Source organism: Dipodomys spectabilis, unplaced genomic scaffold (genome assembly GCF_019054845.1).
Source record: "Dipodomys spectabilis isolate Male_0828 unplaced genomic scaffold, ASM1905484v1 ptg000365l, whole genome shotgun sequence".
In the NCBI taxonomy this organism is placed as follows: Eukaryota; Metazoa; Chordata; class Mammalia; order Rodentia; family Heteromyidae; genus Dipodomys; species Dipodomys spectabilis.
The window spans coordinates 3,703,564-3,718,497 of record NW_024871042.1 but is presented as its reverse complement, the minus strand read 5'-3'; the positions used below and the strand labels follow the sequence as shown (position 1 = coordinate 3,718,497).

The 14,934-nt window shown below is 44.7% G+C and overlaps 1 protein-coding gene across 1 annotated transcript; it reads right to left on the bottom strand.

Moving 5' to 3' along the window:
• Positions 1 to 2,975: 2,975 nt before the first annotated feature.
• Banf2 (BANF family member 2) lies at positions 2,976 to 14,352 on the bottom strand. Its single transcript, XM_042666562.1, has 3 exons — positions 14,210 to 14,352; positions 11,022 to 11,150; positions 2,976 to 3,122 (listed from the first exon to the last, which is right to left on the bottom strand). Exons 2-3 carry the CDS (start codon positions 11,145 to 11,147, stop codon positions 2,976 to 2,978), a joined length of 273 nt encoding a protein of 90 aa, XP_042522496.1. The 5' UTR covers positions 11,148 to 11,150; positions 14,210 to 14,352.
• Between the last annotated feature and the right edge of the window lie 582 nt (positions 14,353 to 14,934).

Genomic DNA, 14,934 nt, shown 5'->3' with positions numbered 1-14,934 from the left:
TTCTCCTACCCTCTTTTTTTCTCATCAACCAATTAAACTCTGACCTTCCTTTTAATACTGAGCTTAAAGGTCACCTTCTCTGAGGAACCTCCCCTGAATACTGTGGTCCTTACCCACCTCCTTCTGACAGTAAGGAGACAACAGACTGCTACCCATTTTAGTATTTCAGTTCCCAGAGCTACCATGAGTTTGGCTCTTCCCTGGAGCCTAGGGTTTGAATCTTAACACGTGAACTACAATTTTAGAGTCAGGCAACTGGACAGAGAAGATAGCTTTCTGAAGGCCTTAAAACTGATGGCAAAAGTGTGGATTCTGTTTTCAAAGCCAGGCCTGTCATACTCCATAACCCACCCGAGGCAGGAGATGTTGAAACCTGTTATGTCCCCTCTTCAGGACAGGGCTGACCCAGCACCAGCTGCAGGTTCCCATAGCTCTTTGCCTTTCTCTGTGAGGTGCATTTCCCCTTGGGACAGGCTCAGGAGCTGAGTTGTTAACTTCCTGTGGGAGAGCCCTCCACAAACCATTGATGAGTGATATGGAGATACCGTATCCAGGGTAGGAACACTTGAAGTGCTTGCTCTCCACTGGGCTTCCATAATCACCCTGCAGGATGGACTGAGCTAGGCTGTCTACAGTGATGAGAAACCGTGGTAGTTCATGTTCATTGGCTGCCTTCTCTTCAAGCTCCTTCTCCATCTGCATATCCTGTCAATCAACTACTCTCACAAGGACTCTTGTCTCAGGGTTCACTTCTAAGGGAATCTAAAGTAGACCCACTTCTCAATACCTCTGCTAGGGTTTCCTCCCTTCTCCCAATCACCCTTCATCAAGTTGTAACTTCCAGAAACCAGAGAAACTAGTACTCCCTCCCCGCCACTTTTATCTCCCACAGCACCAACCATGTCTGCAGACCTAAACACTGTAAATTCTAACTGAAATTGCTGACTCAAAGATACTTCCTAACTACAGATTAGTGAGTCTTGGCCAACTTTTCTCTCTTGTATACATCTCACTGCCCTTTCTGATGCTGGTCAAAACTGTGTTATTTGATCAATGTTCTTGGACACCAGTCCTTTCTCGAATCAACCACCAGCTACCTTGCAAATAGAAGAGGCACCACTGGCTGGCTGAGGACATGCATGCAAAGCTATGTGTCTTTTCAGATGCCCTGTGGGAGCTGATGTGACTAAAAGGGCAGAGTCAAAATCTGAACTAACCCGATCGCCATCAGTGGTTCTCTCTCTCTTACCCATTAAAGAGTATGAGGATCCTAAGAGTTATATAATGTCCATTACTCTATGCTGGGACATAACTAGGCTGGATTAGATACATTGCTATCTGGGCCGTCTTCCAACTCACAGCTGTGAATTCTCTCCCAAGGGGCATGGGAGGATCAAGGGCTTGGGAGGCCAGGGCTCCAAAGACAGCAGCGTCGTTTATTGAGTGCTTACTATACCATGTACTTTACATATGGTATTCTCATCGATCTACCTTTCGAGGCAGGGTTAACTTTTTTTTTTTTAACCCTGACAGATGAGAAAACTGAAGATGGGAGAAAGAAATTAATTCACCCAGAATGAGGTGGAAGAATGCTGGAAAAACAGCATTCAGACTTGAATCTGATTGAGTCTGGATATAATACATTCCCCTGCCCTGGGCTGAAGGCTTGATTGGACTTGGGTGTGGCCAAGGGTAGGTTGGTAGGGTAGGGACATTTCAGACTAGAAGGTAAGTATCAGTTATTGTTCAAGGGTAAACTGCCCCAACCATCAGAGGCCGAAAAGAGTGACTCTTTATTAATACATCTGTGTCGGTTAAGTGTTGGCTGATGCAGGAAGGTGACTTGGCATCAACAAAAGGTCAGGAAGAAAAAAAAAGGTCAAGCAGGCCTTGGGTCTGTGCAGCAATGTGAGTTCAGGTCAGCTGCACTTTAATTCCTTCAGGGGCCCAGGCCAAAAGGACAGCAAGTATCCAAGGGAATGTCTGTTCTCTTAATGCCAACATAGCACAGAGCGTGCTCTGAGGCAAGAGGAACTCAGAACTGGCCTGTTGCATCTTCATATCATATCATTGGCCAAAGCAAGTCATCCAGACAAATCACGGTCACATGATTTTTTTTTTTTCTTCAGTTCAAGACTGGGAATTACCCTCACATTTAATGGGCAGGACTGAAAAAAAAAATCACATAACTGTAAAGGTGGGGAATGTAGGGAGAAGTGGAGAATGGAGGCCAATAATTTATCCTAAGAATTCAGGCCAAAATTTTATCTACATTGAAGATGTAGTGGCAGAAAAACTTTCTATTGCCTAGGAGCAAGGAGTCCTCACAATTACACTGCACAGGAACAGCCACTCTTCAATATCTGTGCTATGGGAAGAATGTATTTGCTATAGATCTTGATAAATTGAAAGCATTAATATCAGTGAAAAATGAGGAGACAGTATACGTGTGCAAATCATTCAATAACTGAATTTAAAATAAACAACATCCTAATCTTTGTTTCTCCCATATTAATTATTTAAAAAAAATTTTTAATTTTCAAAATTATGGTGCTGAAGATTGAGCCAGGGTCTCATGTGTGCTAGGCAAACACTCTACCATTGAGCTAAACTTCTAGTGCTCTGGCTATTATTCTTAAACTCACAAGAAATTGATTTAGAAAATTACCATATCTGATGAAGAAGAAATAATTCAGCAAAGTCCAGCCATGCTTTGTATGTGTGGAATAGGGATACTTAACTGGTAATATTGTTATTTTCAGGCACTGTGATTTATAGTAATTCATTATTGAGATTCAGTTCTTGTCTAAGGCTAAAATTATCCATTCTAGTATATACATTTTTACAGAGAATGATTTGTGAAATTGATTCGTGGTGTTTTTTTTTCTTGTGTGGGTCCTTTATACACAAGTAATGACTCAGAGCCTGGTGGTCTAGAAGGTATTATTTCTGGCCCAGGGGCCAAGAAGGGTTTTCTACAGGAAGCAGGTGCACCATTCCTTCAGACACTTAGAGCTCTCCTGGGCCTCACACTCAGTGGCACCACAGCAGCAGATAAGCCATTTTTGAAACTCAGCTTCATTCTTGTGCATTAGAAGGAACTGGCCCAGCAGGATGTAGGCCTAGGAGAATGGGACAAGGCAAGAAGGAAAACAAAGTTATTGTAATATGTCTCAGATGTGCCCTTCCTTCCTCCTCCAACCATACGGACCTAGGTGACAAAGGTTGGGCAATGAGTCAGATAAGGGAGGTTGTCAGTCACTGAAACCCTGACTACAGCCAGCAGGGCTTGGGGACAATTGGTGAGAGGTAAGCCAAATGGATTGTTCATCTTCCAGGGCTGCCAAGCCCAGAAAGCGCTTGCTTGCTCCTTACACTTTAAGGAGCACACTGATCACCTGGCATCTTGGAAAAAGGCAGTTTCTGACTCAAAAGAGTCTAAATCAAGAGTTCCATGATGATGATGATGGTGGTGGTGGTGGTGGTGTTACTGGGCTTTGAACTCCAGCTCTTGTGCTTGCTAGGCAAGTGCTCCACCACTTAAGCCAGGCCCTTAGTCCTTTTTGCTCTGGTTATTTTTCAGATAGGGTCTTATGTTTTTGTTGGTGCTGACCTGACCTGACCTGACCTCGATCCTCCTATTTATACCTCTCACAAAGCTAGGATGACGAGACAGGACTACATGCCCAGCTTATTGTCAGACTCTAGAGATTTCAAGTCCTATTACATGTCTATCTCTTGGGCCTGGTTAGAGGGGATTTTCTAGCCCAGAATGAATGAGAACCAACATCCACTCACCACTTGTTTAGAGTCAACTGAAAAGCTGCCTTTGCTGGGCCCATGAATTAAGCAAAGTAGGATAAAAGCTGGGCACCCAGACTCCGCTTTATGTGTGTGCTTTGATAGGAGCCATTCTTTCCTGCAGTCACTTTGCAATCACCTCCAGAAAGAACAGGATTTACCGATAAGCATCCTGTGACAAAAGGCAAATGCCCCCAGACAGGCAATGCTTTCTTCTTATCATCTTGTGGCAAAAGGTAAAACTGCTTCAAAGGAAAATGAACAGTTCAAAACTACAGATCAACTGCCAGGGAACAGTGACCTTGCAACAGAGACTGACTTGTTCCTGCTGCCCTCCAGGGATGAAGTGATAACTTCTTTGAAACTCTTTCAGAGACAAACACTGAGATAATGGTCAACCAGGCTACACCTATATATTATGTGTACATTCTTCCTCCCTGCCCTAAATTCACCCCATTAACTTAAGGCCCATGCCTTTACCCCTGAAGACAGCTAAACAAGACTGAAACACACACTGAAGTGCTGTCTTCTGTAGTTTCCATGTGATAAGTTTCCTTCCTCCTTTCTTCGTTATGTCTCTTTATTTGGCATATAGGACCTGATATGAAAAACTTCTGGGGTTTTTATCTAGGACCTAAAAACCTGGTTTAACTTTGAGTTCTGGGCCTTTTGTAGGGAAACTGGCTGGTGCTTTACAACTTTCCACTACATTAGTCTTTTTCTGCCCTGTCTGGCCTCAAACCAAGATTCTCTTAATCTCCTGAGTTCATGATTACAGGTGTGAGCCAACCTGAGTTTCCATTCTACTACATTGAATGGTTGATCGATTGATTGTTGTGTTGGCACTGGGGCTTGAACTCAGGACCGCACGCTTTTACTTAGCTTTGTTGCTCAAGGTTGGCACTCTACCACTTGAGCCACACCCCTTCTCCTGGCTTTTTGTGGGTCAATTGGAGATAAGAGTCTCTCAGATATATCTGCAGCCCAGTGTTGGCTTTGTACCATGGCCCTCACATCTCAGCTAGAGGTATGAGCCATTAGTTCCCAGAGATTTTCTATTTCTAATATGTTTCTGGCTATGGTTGATCTGGTGGCAATGTTTTAAGTAGGGGACCTAGCATATACCTATGCTAGGCAAATGCTCTATCACTGACCTACATCCCCAGCCAAGGCACTTCTTTGAAATGCACATCAATGAGTTATAGACATTCCTTATCCCACACTACTTTCCCAATCATAACATTTCCCAGGCATTGCTCAATGTCCCCATGGTGCCAAGATCGCCCTCAGCTGAGAAGTATTGCACATGCGGCTGGCAGGCCAAGGCCATCTTAGCATCGACTTGTTTTTGTACACCACCTGTGCGATCCAGGCACCTGCACCGCAGTGTGGACCAGCAGAAGTTAAGGCACTGTTCACCTTCCCAAGGCTCATGATGGATCCTGCCCTGAAAATTAAATCAAGTGAACCAAATGCCAAAACATTCAAAGAATGCAGATTCCTCTTTCTGTCCTGAGAGAGAGATGCTGTCCTGTGTGTGGGAGCAGCACTGAAAGTATAAAACATGCTAGACCTGTATCTTCTTTTCCAAGCCTTTTACTGACCGGGGCCACATCATAGGCTTCTATTGTATCCTGTATTTTCCAACTTCTTAGACTCAACAGTTCTGTCTCTGCAGCCTGTGGAGCTATTCAGCCTCTGCTTGTATGAGTCAACTTTGTGACTCGTGTGTGTGTGTGTGTGTGTGTGTGTGTGTGTGTGTGTGTAGTCTTCTATTGGTATATTTTTATGTGTGTGTATATAGATATTAGAGCTTGAACTCAGAGCCTGGGGGTTGTCCCTTAGCCTTTTTCACTCAAGACTGTTTCTCTACCACTTGAGCTATACTTCCACTTCTGGCTTTTTGCTGGTTAGTTGGAGATCAGAGTCTCACAGATGTTCCTGCCTGGGCTGGCTTAGAACCTTAATCCTTAGATCTCAACTTTCCGGGTTGCTAGGATTATATCTTTGAGCCATGGGAGCACCACCTTCTTGGACTATTAGTTTTATAGAAACGGTCTGTTTTAATAGATTTGCTAAACAATACATGTTAGACAAATGTTAAGTGCACCATGACTCATGTTTCTACAGGGTGTTTTAGTTTTCTACGTGCCTTCCACAGGTTTTCATCTCTCTTTTACAATTTTATTATACCATGATTGATGAGGAAGAACAAGGACCATGTGGAGAAAGATATCTCCCAAGTCTATTTGAGCATAAGCTGGCCAAGCCATTACATGGTGGAGGCTAGAGCTTTTAGGTCACATTACATGTCTGTCTCTTGGGCCTGGTTTGGGGGCTCTCCAGTTCAGAATGAACGAGAACCAATATCCACCCACGCCTTTGAGTTCTGGGCCTTTTCCAGGAAAACCTGCTGGTGTCTGTTGACTTTCTGTTACATAAAACAAAGTAAACTTCATCTTAACTAAAAGGCACATATTTTTTAACAAGTAAAATCAAATAACAGCTAGTCATAAAATGGACCCGCATTAGGGTGTGTGTGTGTGTGTGTGTGTGTGTGTGTGTGTGTGTGTGTGTGTGTGTGTGTGTGTGTGTGTGTGTGTGTGTGTGTGTGTGTGTGTGTGTGTGTGTGTGTGTGTGTGTGTGTGTGTGTGTGTGTGTGTGTGTGTGTGTGTGTTTGTGCTAGTTACTGAGGCTTGAACTCAGGGCTTGGGCACTGTCTCTTAGCTTTTTTTTCCTCAAGGTTAATGCTCCACCACTTGAACCATTTTTCCACTTTAGGCTTTTTGGTGGTTAGTTGAGATGACAGTTCTCATGGGCTTTTCTGCCCGGGCTAGCTTCCAATTGCAATCTTCAGATCTCAGCTGAGTACCTAGAATTGTACAATTGTAGGAATGAGAACCTGGCTTGAGTTTGGATTTCTTCAAAAATTTTTTTGGTGCTGGGGATCAGACTGAACGCTTTGTACACACCAGGCAAGCAAGCACTCTATCACTAAGCTAAGATATATCACTAGCTAGGGATTTTTTTCTTTTAGATATTGTCTAATTGTTGGAGAGAGAAACGACGCCAGGACTTCATGGTGATTTTACACTGCTACTTTAATCATTCTTTTTAAATGGATTTGTTATTATTATATCTTCTTTTAATCTTTTTTTATTGTGAAAATACTGTACAGAGGGGTTGCTATTACACGAGCAAGGTAATGAGTCCATTTCTTATCAAGCATTGTTGCCCCCTCCTTTGTTTCCCCTTCCCATCTCTCTCCCCCACCTTTGTTGCTTTATTATATCTTTTAAAGTTGTTATTATAAAGATGATGTACAGAGGGGTTACTATTTTATAAGTCAGGTAATGAGTACATTTCTTTTCGGACAATGTTACTCCTTCCTTCTCTCCCAGTTTTTCCCTCCTACTTCGTCCATAAGTTGTATAGTTTATTTTCAACATAGAGTCTCCTGAGTACCACTGCTGCATTTGTTCACCCTTTAATTATTCTCTCTGTTTTGTAGAGTTGCTTAGCATGATCTTACTTTTTATCAGTCTCCTTCCATCTTCACTGATGGATTTTACTGTGGTGTTTTTAAGTCAACATGTTTTTAAGTGCTTTAAAACACTGGCATTTGCTAGGTGCTGTAGTTATGGAAATAGCCAGGCAAATGCATTAGGATGAAGAGACATAGAGCTTTGTCCAAGGAGAGGAACATTAGTGATAATAATTTTAACTAATAGCAAATAGCACTTTTTTTATTTTTGGCGTGGGGCTTGAACTCTGGGCCTAGGTGCTGTCCCAGTGCTCTTCAGCTCAAGGCAAGCACTCTACCACTTGAGCCACAGTGCCATTTCTGGTTTTCTGAGTGGTTAATTGGAGATGAGAGTCTTGTGGACTTTCCTGCCTGAGCTGGCTTTGAACCTTGATCCTCAGATCTCAGCCTCCTGAGTAATAAGGATTACAGGCGTGAGCCACCAGCACCTGGTGCAAGTAGCACATTTGAGCACTCTGACAGGTTACACTCTTCTGGAGATACATGGCACACTTTAGTCCTCATATGTACCCTGCCCACCCCATTCTCCTAAGAATCTGAGAGCTTGAGCCCCCTGCCTTTTTCCCACTCATCTACTACCCGTTTGGGGGCCAGCTATGGAAATCAGCTGATCTGGTCATCTGAACCTCTCTAGCCACCAAGCTCAGCAGACAGAAATCCAGGAATGCACAACAGGTGGGATCCAGGTGAACTTTCCAGAAACATGGCAAGACTCCTAAGCCAAGTTGCCACCTGATGTTCCATCCTCAGCTTTCCCACTGGTCTCATTCTGGCATCTTCTAGCAAGTGAGGAGGGAAAGATGACCTTCCTTCTCACTTCAGCTGTGAGGAATTCACCTTGCTTCCAAGGGAAGGAAACCTCATGAGACTCCATCATGGCCCTGCTCATTGCCCATTTAGTTTCTCCAGTGGCTTCAGATAGTAAACCATTCATCAGAGGGAAGGCTGAGGCTCCCAGAAGCCCAGATGTAAGGAATTTGGTTCAGAAATCCTGAAAAGATGTCGTGGATGGTCATCTTGACCAGGCAAGAAAGTGCATTTCTCCCTGTAGCAGCAAAATGGTGATACAAGAGCAGACTTGTCCTCAACTGAAAAGCCAAGAAGAGAAGCTCTCCAGAGGCTTTCCCCAAAGAGTATCTCCACCTCTTGCCAAACTATGGCAATGTGAATCTGTACCAAGATTGACTTTGCTTAGTTTAGATCTGCATGGGTATGTAGGGTCCCATGCATAGGTAAGCCACCATATGTCTACTGTCTTGCTGCCACCATCTTGGAAGTCTAAATACAGTTAAGTCTTTCCATTTCATTTTGCACTGGGCACTGCCATTTAGGTAGGAGGCCCTGGTCTGGGCTCATTAAAGTTTTGAACCTTCACATTGGCATCTGCCCTTGTTAAATAAACATATATTGTTTTGGCTTCTCATTCTCAAGCTTCCATCACTTCCCTCTGTCTAAGACCGGACTCACAGCTCCTGTCCTGAATGTCCCTTACATTACTGTGGGCCTCTGTCGCAATGATGCAGCTCAGCTCTTCTCTTTTCTAAGCAGACACCGTCACCTAGGTCTGCATGTTCACTGATGACCAATGACAACGTTGAAAAGCCAACGTCCCCCGGTCACATCATGCTTGTATCACTGTGCTTTCAGTGTGGATGCTCAGCCCAATACTAGGTCTTGATCCTTTTCTCTCCTCCCTGTCTCCTGGTGAGACATGCTTATCCTATAAAATCCAGAATTCCAGGCTCATGAAATCCTTTGTATTTTATCTAGAAGCTCAAAGCAGGGCAACCCCAAAGTCATGTGATTGACTTCTTGCAGGGTCTAGACATTATTTAGTAGGGCATTGTGCCAACAGAGTGAACAGACAGGAGCTGAGAGCCTCAGTAGTTAAGCCTTGGGACTTGAGTGACATGAGAGATGGCAGCTGATCACTGGGGTCATGTGGTCCTGAGCTTGGTCTCTGTTCGTTTCTGCTAATTACAAGGGAGGGTCTAGGAAAGGCCCTGGAATCTGGAGAGTATAACAGTGAGGGGTGGGTGATAGCCCACCGTATTTCTAGTGGTGCATACAGCACAATGGAGCCTGGAGGCCTTGAGCCCTGTGGTTTGTCTGCCCTGCCCCAGATTCCATCACTGTTATTTCCTATGACACTGAGCAATCCACATGTGTTCTCTTTGACCCAGTTTCCACATCAGTACAATAGAAATGAAATAGTATATCTCACTTACAATTAAATTAGATAGATGATAGATAGATAGATAGATAGATAGATAGATAGATAGATAGATAGATAGATAGATAGATAGATAGATAGATAGAAATACTTAGAAAGCTTGGAAGTGCCTGTATATAGCAAACACCACATATATACATATGTTGCGTGCAGTACTGGGAATTGTTCCCAGGAGGCCTTGTACCTGCTAAACAAGCACTCTACCACTTAAACTACATCCCCAATCCAGAATATTTTTTTAAAATGATAAACACAGCTGGGCAAGTATGAAACCCTACAATTAAGGAAATGTGGTGGATGTCAGAACAGTGTTTATCTCTTGGAATAGGGGATGACATTGGCTGAAAAGAGGTACAAGGGAGCCATCTGGAATTTCAAAGGTGTCTGGGTCAGGGTGGTGGCTATGTGGGTACATCTATCCATATAAAACTTCTTCAAGCTGGGCACTGGTGGGTTACGCCTGTAATCCTAGCTACTCAGGTGGCTGAGATCTGAGGATTGCGGTACAAAGCCAGCCAGGGCAGAAAAGCACCACTCAAAGTGGTGCTGTGGCTCAAGTGGTAAAGCACTTGCCTTGAGCTGAAAAGCTGAAGGACAATGCCCAGGCCCAGAGTTCAAGCCCTGTGACAGACAAAAAAAAATAAAAAAGTGAAAAATAGGGTGGGAAGCATGGAGGTGTTGGCCAGTGGAAGAGTACATGCTTAGCATGTGTGAGGCATGGGATCAATCCAGCACTAAACTAAATAAGTTGAATATACAAAAGAGTAAGGATGTCTCTTCCCTACCCTCTGGCTTCCTGTTCTGCCATGTGATCCAGCTCTCCTTTTTATGTGTTCCTGCTATGAAATAGGCACCATAGTGTAGTATCTTCCTTATAAAGTACTCTGCATCAAATACTTTGTTATAGCGATGGAAAACAGACTAATCTATTCAGAGATTGCTTTGGATAGTCCTGAAGCCATTTTCTTGAGCTAGGAATGTCAGCTTCTCACCTTGGTATAGATTCCAGGATGCTGGCTTGTCATATGCCTTGACAATGCTTGCATCCTGACAGGGGCAAGCAAGGTTCCATGAGCCCCTTCCCGAGGGGTGGGGCGTGTATCCAAGTCATCCATTCTGACAGCTCTGCCCCAGACACTGGTGGCAAGGCTCACTTCTACCAAGCTCTGAGCCTTTGAACACGGACCGAATGACTCATGCCCAGCCCAGCTGCTCTGAGCTGAAGCAGTTCTGTTTGCCCATCATCTGCAAGCCCTTGAGGCTGCTCAAGCATGTGGGGTCATCAGCACTGAGGCAGGTGGCGCCCTGCCAAGTGCCAGCCTTGCTCTCTTATGGTCCCTCATAAGGACATGTGGCAGGGGCTGCCATCTGGCCTGAACTAGAGGAAGAGAGGTTAGGAAGAGATGTGTGTGTGTGTGCTAGTGGCAGAGGGGAACAAATTACCTTGTTAAAACCTTTGGTGACCAAATTGATGGCCAGCTCTCGGCTGATACCATCCACCCAGGCAACATCCTTTTCACCAATGGGCTCTGAAAGGAAGGCTCTCAGCCTGGGAGACATTTGCTCCATCTCCTGCAATGTGGGAAGAAGAGAAAGCATGAGGAGGTGTCTGACTACACAGTGTGAGGGGGGGTCTGGGGAGCTCCCTGAGCCTGATGGACTGGGACAACAGAAGGCAGACTTTGATCCATCATCCCATGTCTATGGGGAACCAGGTGTGCTGTCCCAGGAGTCCTTTCTACTTCTTTGCTCACCTGGATGAAGGGAGAGAAGTATAATGCTGGCTCCAGATGAATCAGAAAAAGCCAGTTCTAACTAAAAGGTGTCCTTGATGTTAAGAACTGCTGGTCTCTTTCCAATGCCTGCCATTCTACCTGCTGAAAAGCCAGCTGCTCTTTCTTAGCTAATTAACCTGCTTTCTCTCAAACACCCAACCCTTTTGTCATACTTTTATTGTAGCACTTATCACTCTCTAATGGTTAGTTATTTGGCTGCAGGTGACAGATCACCATGCTAACCTCAAACAACTCACAAGTCCACGGTGAGATCAGATATGGGACAATCAAGATGGCTTTCACCCCTGGTTACTTCTCATGTGGCAGTGATCTGGCTGCTACAGCCCTTATTGTCCAGCATCCCATCTCAAATGAAGGGATGGAGGGAACTCATTGCTTAAGAGTAGCAAGCAAATGCTACACCCTCCAGTCCTGGATGTAGAGGTACATTTAGCTTTCCCTAAAGGCAGATTAAGCTGTGAACAAAATCGCAATAGCTTTCCACAGACAAGGAGGTATGTGTTAAGGAAATAGCCACCGTGTCCCATTGTATCTACCTCTGGCCACTTGACATCTGTGTACTCTCCCCTCCTGCCCTTAGAGGCCCATCATAAATATCTATTCCTCCCTCTTCCTAGGACTCGGCTAGTGAGTGTGGGTTCAGATTCAACGTCATATTTAGGGGCAAGGCATCATGTTCTTCATTATGTCTGGGGTACTCTATGAACTAAATCCTGAAGTTCATCACCATAGCCAGCAATGTTGAAAGGAAAGATCAAATAAATCAGAAATAAGAATTGCTTCCTTAAAGAGGGGAAGGGTGGGAAACACATTGAAGTTGGTCAAAAATGCATAAAGCACAGCACCTTGCTGGACAGAAACACAGGATCTCCCCATCCACATGGTGAAGGAAGCTCCTCCTCCTCCTCTTCTTTCCTCCTCCTCTTCCTCCCCTTCCTCCTCCTCCCCTTCCTCCTCCTCCTCCTCCTCCTCCTCTTCCTTTTTTCTGTCAGTTGTGGGGATTAAACTCAGGACCTGGATGCTGTCCCTGAGCTTTTCCTCAAGGCTAGCACTCTACCACTTTGAGCCACAGAACCAGTCTTGTTTTCTGGTGGTCAGCTGGAGATTGGCTCCAAACCGCGATCCTCAGCTCTCAGCCTCCTAAGTAGCTGGGATTACAGGCATGAGACACTGGTGCCCAGCTGAAATAAGCTTCTTGTTCAGCCAATAGAGCAGCCCCAAGTGCTGGCGTATATCTCTCTCATCCACTCTTATTCATATCTGAGTGGGTAGGGGGTTGGTGCCTTCCTAGGAAAGATGCTGTTTTAGCACCTTACTTCTTAGGGTGTACATGTTTAGGGATTGGGAAATCTCAGGACATAAGCATCACTTTCTTTGGCAACTCCATTGCTAAGTCACCCATTTGTGATTTTCTAACTCCAATTAGAAATACCAGGTTTTTCAAGCCAGCAGGATTGGCTTAATTTCCCCTTTTAAATGGGCCAACTTCCACCTTGGCTTGTCTCTGAGGACCTCAATGAAGACTGCCGGTGGCAGCTGGTATCTTGTTCATAAGAGCTCCACAGGACAGGGACTCCATTAGGATAAGGTCTGTGTCCAACACTGTCAGCTTTTTTTTTTTTTTTTTTTTTTTTGTCAGTCATGAGGCTTGAACTCTGGGCCTGGGCACTGTTCCTCAACTTTTCAGCTCAAGGTGAGTGCTCTACTACTTAAGCTACAGCACCACTTCCACTTTTCTGGTGGTTAATTGGAGATAAGAGTCTCACAGATTTTTCTGCCTGAACTGTATTTGAACCTTGATTCTCAGATCTCAGCCTCCTGAGTAGCTAGGATTACAGGCATGAGCCACCAGTGCCCGGCTGACTGTCATCCATTTTTTCCAAGCAAGGCAGAGTAAAGGCATTCTTGCTGGTCTCCGCCTAAACAAGTCTCTTCTCAACCCAACACTGGGAATTTTGCTTATTGTAGCCTGTTACCAAAGTCTATTTCAACCTATATAGTTTATGATGCAAGGAACAGAAAATCCAGTTTTAAGTGGCTTCTCTTAGATTTTTTTATTAGTATATACTACCAAGAAATCAAGTATAAGGCTGGGAAGGTGGCTCAGTGGTAGAGTGCTTGCCTTGCATGCATGAGGCCCTGGGTTTGATTCCTTAGCATCACATAAACAGAAAAAGCCAGAAGTGGCACTGTGGCTCAAGTGGTGGAGCACTTGCCTTGAGCTGAAGAGCTGAGGGACAGAGCCAGGCCTAGAGTTCAAGCCCCACAACTGATTTTTAAAAAATCAAATACAGTTTGACCAAGATTCCAGTGTGATTGCCCAGCTGGTCTGTTGATTTAGCCTTCCTTTGTCCATCCCATCCATCTTCAGCTTAAATCCTTCATGGAAATGAGCAAGCCACACGAGATCCTACCATTACATTACCATTTCAAGCCACACTCCCTTCTGCCAAAGGAAAACCTAGAGATCTCTAGTTAGAATCCACCAACAAACACCTTCTGTAGCTCAAATTGTCATGTGCCAGGCCCCACAGAAATATTCTTCATGGTCTGATCCACATGTCCTACACCTCCAGGCTCAGACAGCTCCTGGGTTGCAGTGGTGGCGATGGTGAGACACACATTGGGGTAGTTACAGAGGATTTTGTTAGAAGGACAACCCAATAAGCTCCCAGGGCTGTGGCTGTCTCCTCATGGCTTCTTACCTCTAACCCTGGTGCTCAGTACTGTGCCTGGCACATGGTAAATACTTGCTGGTTTAAATGATCAGATGCATCCAGTCACAAGGCCTATCCCCTCGTCTCATACCGCTCCCTGCCCAGTCTTCCTCCATACCTTTCGGCAAAGCAGAGCCCTTCTTGTGAGCCTTCTTGTTTTGTGGGACGTTTTGAAAAACGTTAGATGAAACCGAAGTCTTCAAAAGAAGATGGGTCCAAAGGCCCTGAGAGGAAGTAGGGGATCCTAAGGAGAAGAGTCTCTGGGTACCTGTGATCCTAGGAAGGGAGACATAAAATAGGAGAGGTTGTCTGTCAAGCACACAGACGTACATAAACTCCTAACTACTTTACTATGGGAGGGGTTTGCTCTTTTTTTCATGTTTTGTTGAAGTTTGGTTTGGTTTATTCTGGCACTGACTGGTGAGCACCTTAGCAACCATGGCCTTGTGGAATGACAATACAGATTGGTGGCCCAGCTCAGAGGCAGGCTCATGAGCACCCAGGGTTTCTGAAAGCCTGGAAGTCTCACAAGCCACACCAACTTTGCTGAGGGAAAATTCCACCCACTACCCATGCTGACCATCTGTCACGTTAAACGTCTCTGCCTACTATATCTTCTAAGAATAAATGGAAAGTACTCCAATGTTATCAAAGCTGGAACAACATCAAAGATGGTAATGATTTGGTGATACTCTGTGTGAGTTCACATTTCCCATCCCAAACTCACTTGGACCTTTGAAATACCTCTGAGAGAGATGGGGACTTCTCAACTATGTGCTTCTCAACTATGGATGACTCATAACTCACCCCCCCTCCCCCCCAAGCTGGGAAGAGGATTTGGCG

Bases quoted from the DNA above. Each gene is read 5' to 3' on its own strand.
- Banf2 (XM_042666562.1), bottom strand. From the start codon at position 11,147: ATGGAGCAAATGTCTCCCAGGCTGAGAGCCTTCCTTTCAGAGCCCATT. The intron at 3,123-11,021 runs GTAATTTGTTCC...CCATTCTCCTAG, and splicing joins TCACCAAAGGTTTTAACAAG to GCCTACATCCTGCTGGGCCA.